This window comes from Pieris brassicae, chromosome 6, assembly GCF_905147105.1.
Source record: "Pieris brassicae chromosome 6, ilPieBrab1.1, whole genome shotgun sequence".
Taxonomy (NCBI): Eukaryota; Metazoa; Arthropoda; class Insecta; order Lepidoptera; family Pieridae; genus Pieris; species Pieris brassicae.
In genome coordinates this window covers 21,720,443-21,733,557 of record NC_059670.1, presented here as the reverse complement: position 1 = coordinate 21,733,557, position 13,115 = coordinate 21,720,443, and the positions used below count along the sequence as shown (strand labels likewise).

At 34.7% G+C, this 13,115-nt stretch overlaps 1 protein-coding gene across 2 annotated transcripts in view; it reads left to right on the top strand.

The window, feature by feature from the left end:
- The window catches only part of LOC123711498, a 160,944-nt gene that overhangs the window by 140,577 nt on the left and 7,252 nt on the right, over positions 1–13,115 (top strand). For both annotated transcript variants that reach the window (XM_045664119.1, XM_045664120.1), the window contains one exon: positions 6,244–6,379. In XM_045664119.1, the coding sequence (XP_045520075.1) occupies positions 6,244–6,379 (136 nt within the window). The remainder of the gene's footprint in view (positions 1–6,243; positions 6,380–13,115) is intronic.

Here is a 13,115-nt window from a genome sequence, read left to right as displayed (position 1 = left end):
AGTTTTAAATATCCGGGATAGGTTTCCAATTCTTGAAATATTTGTAGTTTAGCATTGTTCCATGTGATATGTTGCTCGTTTATTATTAAGAAAACAAAGAATCCACTTACTATGACCCAACGTAAATGACTACGAGGAACTAATAATTGTAAACAAGGCTCGGGGAATCAAAACCTACGCGTAATATTTTATCGATGATTACGGCATTCGATAGCAATAAATATTCTTAGTATGCACAATTTTCTTGGAAACCGAATGCAAGCAGCAATTTAAGCGAGCTAGGGCTGCCGACGCGTTTAATCTTGATTAAAGTACGCTGTTTATTTAGAATTTAGCGTGTATATTAATTTCTGTGGAATGTTATTAACAACTCTCCGAAATGTACAGCTATAAGTAGTATTTCGCTTCGTAGTCACTTAATTGATATTCTGGTATTTTTATTGAGATATTTTCTACTACCTTATATTTGCTACAGTATAGCTACAGTACCAAACAATACTAACATATAAGTTTTTTACCGTGGCCTAAAAAATATTGTGATAACCCTAGCAATAACAATAAATATCTAGCCGTAATGTCGGAGGGCAATCAATTTTTAATTCGAAACTAAACAATACGTTATGGGTGTTTAAAGTAACCAACACATGTTAAACCGGCAGTTTATCTCCCAGTTAAATTTAACCGCTCCCAGCTCTGTGCCGAGAAATGGTTCTATCCTAAGTTTATTTGACTATTAAATATGTTGAATTTAGTCGGAGCAAGCGGGTAAAATTCTTTTACTTATAACTATGATCTTTTTAATTGTAAAATTAATGTTATCGGGCCTTTGCAGTTCAGCGATCACGCTGCTTAATAAACGTAAAATAGTAAATAAAAAATGATCAAACGTTATTTCTGGGTGGTCTTTGAATAGATTTCTTTTAATAAACCTAGGGCAGCCTTAAAACTAAGCAATCAATAAAATATTCAATTGATCTAGCTATTGCTTAAACAAGGTTTATAAGAATTTATATATATATTATATATTTATAGAAGATTTATAGAATATAAACCATATACCATCGTTTTATAACCTGAATGAATAATGTGCGTCTTTTAATCTCGGATAGCGTTAATGCATCTTTGTCCCGTTTCCGCTACTTTTAACTATTTTATTGCTCTCTTAAATCCTCTACGGTTACCACTTTCATAACTGTGACATCTTTCGTGACGTCTCATTAAATTGACAAAGTTGTGACCGAACGGAATTGAGTTTAGCCGTTAAATAGGCTCAGGCAAAGTGGCCATTCAGGGCTGTATTAGCATCCCTGCCAGCATTGTACCCGACCTATTCTAGCTCTACAAATCAGGGCGAATTTAACGATGTAAATGGCCCTATCCAATCCACATCTTTCGTGGTCATAGAGGACCGTGATTTCAACGGCTGATCGCGTGGTGGGATGCAGACAAGGCTACGCTGTTACTGTGTCCCGCCTCGGACGATTGGTGGTGGCGCCGAGGGGTTTTAGTGGGGATGCACAGCAGCGAGTTCCACATAACCGTTCACCACGAGGCAACCGCGCCGCGGGAGAAAAGGAAAAGGCAAAGTGGCCTTCGGGCCGGCGGCCAGTCAGTGGTTAGGCTGGTGGAGGATCTTCCCTTTACGTTGGAGAAAAAAAACGCTACCTTCCTCTAGTAGAAAGTACATAATATGCAAGTGAAACTGATTGTAGGAATATGTATAGAAAGTGTGTTTTTCTTTTAAAATGTATTGGGTTATTAATTTACATCTCATTCCTCATGGCAAATATATATTGGAATAAGATTCCGGAGCTGATATTAAAATATCTCAAGCGATCTAATCCCTGAAGTAGCACTTAGGGATATAACTTATGAAGTGCCGAGTATTTTTAGCAACGGATGCTGCTCTTCCCTCTTGCCCTAGTCGATACACCTGGCTTTATGTCATTTCGTTATTTGTGAAAGTTATATTTTAAATGATGTGCTATAAACGGAAAACTAAAAAAAGTTGGTAATTTTGTATTAGATTAGATGAGATTTTATATCAACTATTGATTAGTGAATAACTAATATGAATTTAACGTATACTCTTTTCTTTTACAAACAACAAGTGCTCATAACGTAACCTTTTAAATATTAAACGTGTTTGAAGTCAAGATTAGTTGATCCAAGTTATTTAAAAACACAATCTCGCTAAAGTTACGAACTGCGCTATTTAAAAGTTTTAATAAATGGTTCTGATGAATCGAGGGCGGAATCCTCGCGAACTCGTTATAATGTTGATAAAACTCTTTTTTACTGTATCGGACAATAAATAAGGATTTTACGAATGATCGAGCCGACAGAGTTCAAGCAGAGATACTTTATCATTTCTCAACTTTTCAAATTCATTTGAGTTACCTTTGATAAATTTGCTTAAATAAGTGTCGACGGCGTGTGTCAGGCAGAGGAAGCTACGATCACCTACTTGCCTATTAGATTGTCAAATGGTCAAGAAACAGATACGGAAATCTGAGGCCCAGACCTAAAAAGGTTGTTATCCCACTGATTTATTTAAAACTGGGTTTCGTAGCTTTTTAATATAAACTATTCAAATATATCCATCAGAACAGATTTTTGAAGAAAGGCTTTGAAAAGTACAATAGTTTCATCTAAAATCCTTAAAGAGCGAAATTGAATTATGTACCGGTAAATCTTAGTCACCGACATTTTCTAGTATTCTGTAAGTGCAAATTGAATAAAAATCCTGCTCCATTTCTTTCACCGAAGAGCAACCCTAATGAAAGCAGATGGTTGCGGTAAACCGTATCCAAACTTCGGATTTTCTTTAGCCGAGAACGCAAACTTTGAGTAGCAGAAACCACATTTACTTCATACATTATTATATTATATGATAACCGTATGTTAAGACTGTCTTAAAACTTCTTATGTACAACTCACGGATAAAGGTGTTGAAATATTCGAGTGTTGTCAAAAGTACTTTAACAGTACGTAATTAACTCCATTTTGCAACAAACTAAATAACCACCCGCAATATTTCCGAAATCCCTAACAATAAATCGCGAATGTTCATAAGGAAAACTCGTAGAGATAACAAGAAAAACACTATTTAATACCAAGAATATCAACACGAAATCACACAGTATAAATAAAAGGATAAAATATGAGTTCAAATGAAGGGACTCTTCTAATAGCGAAAGCTTGTTAAGTGGTTCAGAAAGATACGGAATAGGGACTTGACGAAGAAAAGATATTTACCTTAAGCTAAAGGGCAAATTGAATAAAATCATCGAAGAAAAATACAATAAGCCGACTGTCGATTTGTAAGGAAAATTAATGTTGGAATTTTGTCGGAAGGAACTGTTATACTAATTTTGATGTAGAGATTTATTTAAAGATGGCCGAAACGAATAATAAATAGCCTATAAAGTTTAATATTTGTTTCAAATAAAAGTTCATACATCGCTTCATCAGATTTACGTCCAATGGGCAAACTTTATTCTTCTCTAATATAAGGTACTCGAGGTGGTGTTAAAAATTCTATCCAAAGTGTGAAAGTTGGCCATCAGCTCTCAGAAAGGCTTTTATTCCTGCCTGAGATATTTGATTTTCGCTTTCATTTTTACGTTGCGCTTAAAAGGTTCGTCGTTAACAAGCTTAAGTTGTAACAAAGTCGGTGAAATATTAAATCCTAAATTATTCGTATTCGTTATGATTTCGGCTCATTTGAATAAGGGTCAAATTGTTATTGTATTTCTGTTTGTTCTGTAACTTAGATGCCGACAATTGCGCCTTATGTAAAAGGACAATACATTGTTAGTAAACTTTTGAAATTATATATTTCTTTTACCAGTAAATATTAGCGCTTACGCGTGATGTACAAAATTCTCTGAATTCATTTATAATTGTACACAGGATTTATGAATAAGTGTAACTATTAACTAAAAAAATACCCTTATTTATAAAATGCGTCATTAATTTTAGTACTTCCGCCCCAGCTTCAAATATTTCCGTCAAGATTGCATTAGACCTTTTAAAAAGCAGTAAGTAACTGGGAAAACAACCAACACGTCGCCACAGTAGATTTGGTGAAAATGTGGAAAGTTCACAAATAATTTATGTGTCGATTTCAGCAGGCAAATAGTCGCCGAATATTTCAGTGGGTTTCAGCCGAATTTGCATTTGTTGATAGCGCCTTGTTTACGGGAAGCATCCACGTTTTAGTGCCTTTTCTTAATAAGGCTTACTAGTAAACGGGTTGATAAATTTAATTAATGATGATATAGTTTTATTTAAGTTTATATATAACAAAGGGATGTTGGATTTGCTGATGAGATTATTCAATTATTCTTACGTCAGGTCAATTAGTGAGTAAGGAAGAAGCAAAAACAGTGCTTTCTGTCTGCGCTTTAATTGAACTGTTCCGTTAGGAGCTGCGGGCAGACCGCCCTGTGGTCACCCAGGGATGCCTTTGCGTTATTAATTTCTAATCAACGCTATGGAATTATCAGTTGGTAGTATTTCCATATTCTGTTTCGTTGTTTATATTAAGTTAACATAAATATTTTCCTTATATTGTTAGTATTTAATTTTGTACCAAGTTCTTCATAAAAATATTTTTTTAGAAACTACTGCATAATAATATGTTCAATATTACGATATTTTAAAGTTGCTTTGTGGCAGCCCTTTATTCGATGAGTCAGCACTATATTAATTGATATTCGATAGTTAATGCAAACCACGAGCGTTACGTAATTAGTTTTATTAATATTAACTCTCAGAATTTGACTAAGCTCGTGTCTGTTTCGAGATCTTCAAGTTTAAATAGTGCCACAGCTACTTTGCAAACAAAGATGTTCTTTAGGACAGCCACAATCACCACTTTTACGGTTTTCCCAAATAAATAATTTGATAGTAAAATAAAGAGAACCACAGGTTTCTCAGAAAAGTCACAACGTGTATGCATACGTACAGTATTGACCTGTATGTAAAAAAATAATATCTGAGTCAGCTTATGATTCACCGATTACCAATAGTACCGCAATCAATTGTACTGGTTTCGTGTTAATTTAACGTTAATATAAAGTTTTTCCCTTGCAAAGTAATTAGTGGTGTTGTTAGTAGGGTAAGACTGTGTGATTAGTTGATTGCTCTTAATTTGTCGTTGCGGCCGTTGACATGGAAAATAAAATGACTTCGGTAATTTAATCAGGAAGTTGGGACGATAAAAAGACTGTCAAACATGATTTAATATCGAAGACGTGGCTTGATTTGGGTAAAATAGATTATAGAGAAAACGTTGATTCTGTCTGCGTTGGATATTTAAGCTTGGATTGGATACCCTAACTAACTCGGCCAACATATGTATTTATATATTATATATACGAATATATTCTACAAGCCTTAAGGTGTCTTACCTCATATCTCTGTCATTGATCGTTTTGATTTATAAGCGAGTAGATCAAACCTTTGTCCCTCACACAAATTTAAGGCTTGCCGGTTGACTCACTCACTCACTAGTATAGTAGTACTAAATACGGCCAAACGCTGGATGGTACATACAAACATTAAACTGCCAAGACGCATCAAATTCATATAACAGTAAAAGCATTCTGATACGTTGTAAAGCTCGTAAATCCACCAAATAGTAACGGATTAAAGGCTTAACAAATAGTGGGTCTGGTAACGTTTAAAACTTTGCGAGGCTCGACAGCTGCGCGCCATTACCTAACCTGTCTAATTTGGATTTTTCCAATATATGGATGCATTTTGTTTGTGCTTTTACGTGGTTTCAGATTTGTAACACAAGCTTTAAAGTTGTATGAGTCCTATCGTTAGCTCGCAGCCGAAGCGAAGTCGAGAGCTCGTTTAAGAGCGGAAAGCCCTCGGAACTTTCCATATCAACAAACGTATCAAGTAATCATAACAATAAATGGTATCTAGAGCGTACTTAATCAAAACTGACCCAGCCGTTATTTACAGTTCCCACGGGTTATCAGGCAGTTAGCGATAAAGGCGATTGTTCATTGCACGACCTGACGCGTGTTTTGTTGGACGCATTTAGTGGAACTCTTTGTTTATCGACCTACTTCACGGTGCGATAAACGAAATTTCATATCAGTCATCGTTTGCTTAGATTATGATTATTCAGTTATTTCCCTACAGGAGGCAAAGGCTAGTAAGCTTTAGTAATTCACCGAAATCCTTACCAGAATTTCCTTAATTAGATCAAAATTGTTACAGCGGACCCTTTGCCCGGCAAGCACGTCCCACTAGAGAGCTATGAGAGCGAGCTGGAGCGAGAACATGCCCTGCCCACGTCCGTCCCCAACGCCGACATACTCAAGACAAACAGCAACCCCACATACCACAAGCCCAGGTGAGTGGAATATTATTATTGCCTTTGGTCGACTCGAGACAACAACGTTTATTCGTAACGGATGAGCGTCACTATTTTATTGTACATAATTCTTATGTCTGGTATTGAATGTAAGCAAAAATAACATGTTTTAATTAAATTATACGAAGAATAAATGTTATCACAGTAAATATATAATTAGAACTCACGTTGATTACACGATGGTAACTTAAAAAGTATATAGTTTAATAAAATCCCGAGCGGCCGAGCGACAGTACTTCAAAATGAGTTTAATCAAATTCCTTTAGAAAAAAGGCACTTCATTACATTACTGGCTTTTATAAGTTTTCTTTCATTTAAAATTAGCTCACTTATAATAAAAACATCCTTGACATATCAACCGAAGTTAACTGATTATGAATTCAGTGAAAACCCGTTGAAGCCGTAAAGTTAATCAATAGGAAACTTTGAGATGGTTCGATATTTTAATGCGAATGTCCGTTTTGAGTATAATTTTTGGCGTGGAGCAATTTTAATAATTGGCTCGGGCACTCTTCGCCAATTCCGCGAATTAATCCTTATCGTAAATTTTAGTTAGTGCCTCTTAAAGTTAAATAATCGTTTACGTAAAAGTTTCCCTGCCGAGCTGTTTAATTCGTTTGTAATAAAAACTCGTGGATCGGACGGTACCGGTTTATCCGAATTGTTGTGAACATGGCGTAAGAGATTATTGTGTCCGTAATTCATCTGCAGAGGTTGGACCTCCACGTGACTTGATAACATTGACTTTGGTAGGCCTTTATTTCAGTTTCAGTAACTAGAACTAAAATCGTTTAGTTTGAATACAGTTTTCTTCGACTGTCTCGTGCCACGTCGGCATTCTTTATTTAACTGTGCTATATATTGCAAACTAAACGTGGATGCTGTAAAATCAGTGTTTTCAATGATTCAGTGAGTTGGTGTTTATTTCTTTATAACTAACTTTATGACTCCTATTCAGTTCACGTCGCCCACCCGTGTCGTCATCTATTTATTGATATAATACCAAATGTATATACTAGTGTAGCAAAAATACGTAGACGATATAGCAAAATCTAGATTAATATATGAAATCGGTTGCAATTAATTAGCAAATTTTGCACATTAGCCTTGATATTTGAGCTTTAAGAATTGAATCAATGACCTTCTAATTGCTTTTTAAACATTCTTCCATTCCAAAATTCATCGAACGATCAACTCGTAAAACCTGAAAAAATAAAAATAAATTACTAGGTATTTAATTTGTCGCATTGATCAGTAATATACATCTTACATCTGGTGGTATTTGTAAGCTCAGACTGCTTTTTATATAAAATCATTTTCTATAACATTAATGCAAATTGTTGCTCCATCGATTTGTCGATTAAAATCGAGAAATAAGCGATATAATCGCAGTCAAATCTCACGGCAGTCCGATTCTATTAGTTGATAGCGATTTATCTCGACAACGGTTGAAGCTTTGTGAGAATCATTTTGATTATCGCAGGAACGGACAATTATAATAATTGCTTTGATATTGGCCTTAATCAAATTAAAAATGGTTATTAATGCTTTTTTCCTATTAAGACCTATTTGTTCTCTCTTGTTTTGATTATTATTGTTATATCTAATAATCCGTTCGATTTAATGATTATCCAGAAATATTGTTTAATAACTTTGGGCCTTGTTATTCAATTCAAGTTCAAAATAAGTTGTATGTTATACCAAAAAATGACATAAAAATACCAGGACAAAACAACGGATTCCTATCCGTAAAAAGAAAAGTGCTAAAATGCATAATAAAACCTCTAGGGCTATACATGTGCTAATACTTTGAAAATACTAAAAGAAATACATTAGTAAAGTTCTTAAACTCGCATCTTGACGAACAAAAGAACCGCAAAACTTTTGAATCGTTCATTCTTTTATTCACTTTTTATTTAGTTCCCGATGTGAGCCCATCACTAGCACAATGCCCAACTTTGTCTCAGTTCCAGTAAGATGCCACAGTTGATAGAACTTACAGTCGTTTTTCAAAGTAAATGAATAACTTTCTCGCTGTTGTCTAATTATTAAAGCGTTTAAACTGTAACAACAGCTAGCTAAAACTTGCTTTATTTTCGCATTTAATAAAAAAACAAATGTTTGTATAACTGCATGTTAGTAAACTCGAAGTAGTTGATGCAAATAAGATGGGTTGTTAAATAGTCAAGTTATCAATACTTCCCACTGTTTTATTGTCATGCTCTTCCACCAACTTCAAATAACTATAAAAACATACCAACTTGACTGTTTGCCTCTGTAAATGATGCAGAGATTCCTAAATCAGACATTTCATGATACTATTTTTTTTGAATTGCTTTTATTACAAAGTCTTACTTTCCTTCGCAGCTTTTACAGTGATTAATTTCAACATATAAGTATATAAGCGTTATGTAAGAGCGTATGTATCGTATCAGTTGGCAGGCATCCCGGGTATGTAGGGCATATCGAACATGACATTCCAATGTACTATGTCGCTTTCGATCTAAGTATCAAACCTAATTTGGCGTATAAGCCAATAATATAGTATATACAGGCCGATTTAATATGTTATTGGTAAATTCTCTTTAATTGGTCGTAAGTAAAAATTAAGTACAACCTCACTACCAGAAACGCTTTTTCATATTTTGTTTTTTTCAATGTTATTGCACGGAAATTCTACTACTATAGTACTAAAAACGGCATTATCTTTAAAATTATAGTTGCTTTATTGTGAGACAGCCTGTACATCCAATATATTAGCCAATTTAATATGGTTGAGATATTGAGGGCGAGTGTTTATGGCTACGACCATTAATGTTTATAGACTTTCGTACTAATGAGCCGTTATTAAATTTTTACTTTTTCCTATAACTAGCGGTGGTTTATGGCAGAACAGGTTAAAGCAGCTGTAATCTTTAAAATTGAATTAAACAAACTGTTGTTGTTGTACAAATTTAATTGTCAGAGCAAAGTGCTATGAGAACGGAAGAGTATTTGATTAACACCATTATTTTCTTTAAATAAATCCAACAGTCACTAGTCGTATTGTAAAAACTGAATGGCACTCAAAATTCCAGGCACAATCGTTCGTTACATCCAATTAAATCAATTTAACCCTATTATTACCCGCCTTAAACCCATTGTTAACTATTAATTCTAACCTTCGATGTTTTTTATTTGAAATCTCACGGGCCGTGCTTACAAACAATTAAGCAATGGTAAATCGTGACCGATACAGAGTTCTGCAATCGACTCCTATCCTTCTGAATCCTACTGACTTCCTAATTAGAAATTATTCCTGCGATTTCACCAACAAAATTATAATAAAAATATTACACATTACACGTGGTTCAACAAAATAGGGAGTGCATAATTTATATTGCTCGAAATAGCAGAGCTCCACGAAAATAAGCCGTGGATGTTACAAAAAGTTGTTTTTATTGAATAATTCCACCGAAATTATCCGTAAAGGATTGCTAACGCGGCGTCAGCGATAAGGGTTAACTAAGGGTTAACTAAGTATCTGCTTCGGGCGTTACTTATTATTATATATTCATTACAGTACGGTAGAAGAAGTTTAATAACTTATTAAATATTAATGCGGTTTTTGCAGTTTTCCCGCTTACGGACGAAAACTGACGGATCTTATTACATAAATTAATGAGCTGGGATAATCTCATTCCTGCATTGTTGCGCTTCTGTAATACACTTAACTATTTTAAATTGGTTTGTGAATGGAAAATAAAAAAAATGCCAGCTTTAATTCATATAGTTTATAACAGCAGGTGCACTGCTCCTGATGATATTGTATCCCAAAAAACCTATAAAAAGCAATGATGTTTACGTTTAACCCCAGGCTCGGCAAACGTTACCATCCGTTACGTAATATTACCGATTAGGACACTTGATTACATTCACCGTGCGATTATGCAAATCTCAATTGCCTGACGATGCGTCACGATTCACCAAAGCCGTGCCTTGCCTTCGTGAAACAGGCGGTATTAATTAAGCAAAAATTATGCAAAGAAGTTTATTTCATCAGAACACAGAGATCGGGTTGCTATTATGAGAAGATGGTTAGAAAGTCTCACGTTACGAGAAATGGCATCGTAATACCTGTTTGGAAGGCGAAGCTCTCATGACGACCTTACATGGGATAGGAATTATTGAGTTATCTGGGTAATTACTGTTTCAGTTAGCCTTTGCCACGATTTCCCGTTTATAGTATGGAAATTGTTTATACAAATGTCTATGCATCACGCAGACGTTGATCGGAATAATTGTTCAAAGATTGTCATAGAATGAATTAATAGAAATTAACGTTAACTCTAATAGTTTGCAACGTTTAATTCAGTGGGAGCTCTGCGCAACAGTTATGAAATACATGGCAATTTCAAATAACACCGAAGGCGGGCTAAAACTTCGTTATAACGTTTTTTCTTGTCCCTGGTGCTGAGCCATAAATAAATCACACTGACGGCGCAGACTTGCTTATTTTTCCTTTTATATAAAAATATTGCGTTTCGGAAGTAGTCTTTAATGCTACGTAATTTTTGGTGTCCTGTTGATATTGGGGTGTAATAATAACGGTAATTTGTATAATGCAGAGAGAAAGCGTTTAGTCATTAAGTAAAGTGACAATACAGCGATGAAAGAAAATCACTACTGGCTTTAGATTATAAATCTGTCCCAAAGGACCCGATGATGCATCTTTAATCAGAAGTTCCCAAAATGTTCTAAGAGGCATTGTTTACGAAGGAAGGACAAATATGTGTCTAAAAAAGGTATAATATTTAGGCGGTTATAAGTTTATCCCAAAATATTTGTTAATATTATACAGATACTAACCAAAACCCAATTTTCCATATTCGATTCTAACAAATCCAAAGCGTTGATTGCATACATATAGTCTTAAATTCTTTACACACGTAATTTTGTTTTATATAAGTTTAGAATCTAATTTAATATGTATGCATTATGTATAAATAAGCAGCACATCTGCGATCCCTACAACTGTATCTAATAATATGTTGCAGTTCTTTGATTTCGACAGAAAGGAGGGGAGGACACACAAAAGCAACCCCATGTCTCGGCGACTTTGAATTTTTAATCGCGGAGCTTAAAGTTGCACCTTCCTTTTACTCCTTTTTTGAACACTCAAACGAGGGTTGTTTGTTGATTGATGGCTATGTGTTGTTCTAGTAAAAAAAGCTTAGGTCCGTAGTCTCAGGGTGTGTTTAGGCTTTGATAAAAAAATATAAATTAGTACTTTTGCAATTAAAGTAGTTGTGGGAAAAGGGGGTATAAGTGTAATTGTTCTACAATGCTTTAGATTTTTTACTTAATTTAATTTAAATATTGTATCGAAGTGTACAATAAAGTTATGTAAGCGTAAATTGTGTCTGTACATAATGTGAGATGTAGAGATTAGGAGAGTCGAATTTATAAATCCGAGCTTTAGCTGAGTGATGCATTAATCTTGCCTCGTCAAAATGTATTCACTCGAGTTATTGAAATAAGATGTTTAGGATCTTATATACATAATAAATCGGCATAGAAAGTAATTCAATTATCTTGTAAATAATAACTGTCTTACATATTTTGTAGTGATTTAATCCAGCGCGTCAGACGCTAAACTTAATCAAAATAAAAAATAAAGGTACAACACTATAGGTAGCATACAAAATACTTCAATAACCAGCAAATAATAGTAGGAAGGAAATGTCTTAAAGTCTAAAAGTACAATGAAAGGCAGACAAACGCTTCTTTGATTGAAGCCGTTAAATTATAACTTGCACCAGCCGGTAATCGGATATTTTACAAAAGTGGTGATACTTGCAGCGCTGCAATTCTCGAGACCACTATTAATCTAAACCGGCATTGTTTCTCGCCATTGTTGGCCGGCATCGAACCCCGACCCGCTTTTAACCGCTTAACTACTTGACAATTGCTTTCTTTCGCTTTTCGGATGCAATTTCTAGGGTTTAATCATTTTGCCCTTCGTTTTTATTGTTCTTTTGATTTTCTTTATTTATAAAGAAAATGGGACAGGTCAGTTCTAATAGAGCTTTCGTCTATTGAAAGTTTTCTATGTTATATTAGTTTGTCTATACTCAAATTCTACAATTTTAGATGACATCTTCTAATGCGATATATTAAGTACAAGGAGAGAAATTTCATATCTTTAAGGTTTTCCTTCACGGGTCATAAAAAGTTTCGTCTGGTATACAATCTCATATAGGAATAATAACATAATGCCGAATCCGAACAAAGATAATATCATGTAGATGGAAATTATACATTTCATGGTTGCACGACTTTGTGTGAACCGACCACGACTCTACGCGTGTAAATTATAATAACTACAATGTAATCTTTGTGTGTTATTCGGGTAATTATTTACGAAATTGCTTGTTTTAAAAAATAATCTGTACCTAATGTAGCTACTCTAATCTAGCCGAAAATGTACACTATTAATACAACCATACGATGTTTGAAACACAAAGAGCCCGCCCCTGGCTCAACGTGCCGTTGAAATGAAGTTATTATGCCGGGCTTATGTTACTTAAAATTTCCACATTCAAGTCAACCTTCAAAACGCTGTTTAATATTCTGGCATCATCGCAAAAGCTGCCGCTTGAAAATATGACGTTAATTCGGAAAGCGTCCAGTCCGAGCACACTCTACACTCACGCGACAGACAAAACCTTGTTTT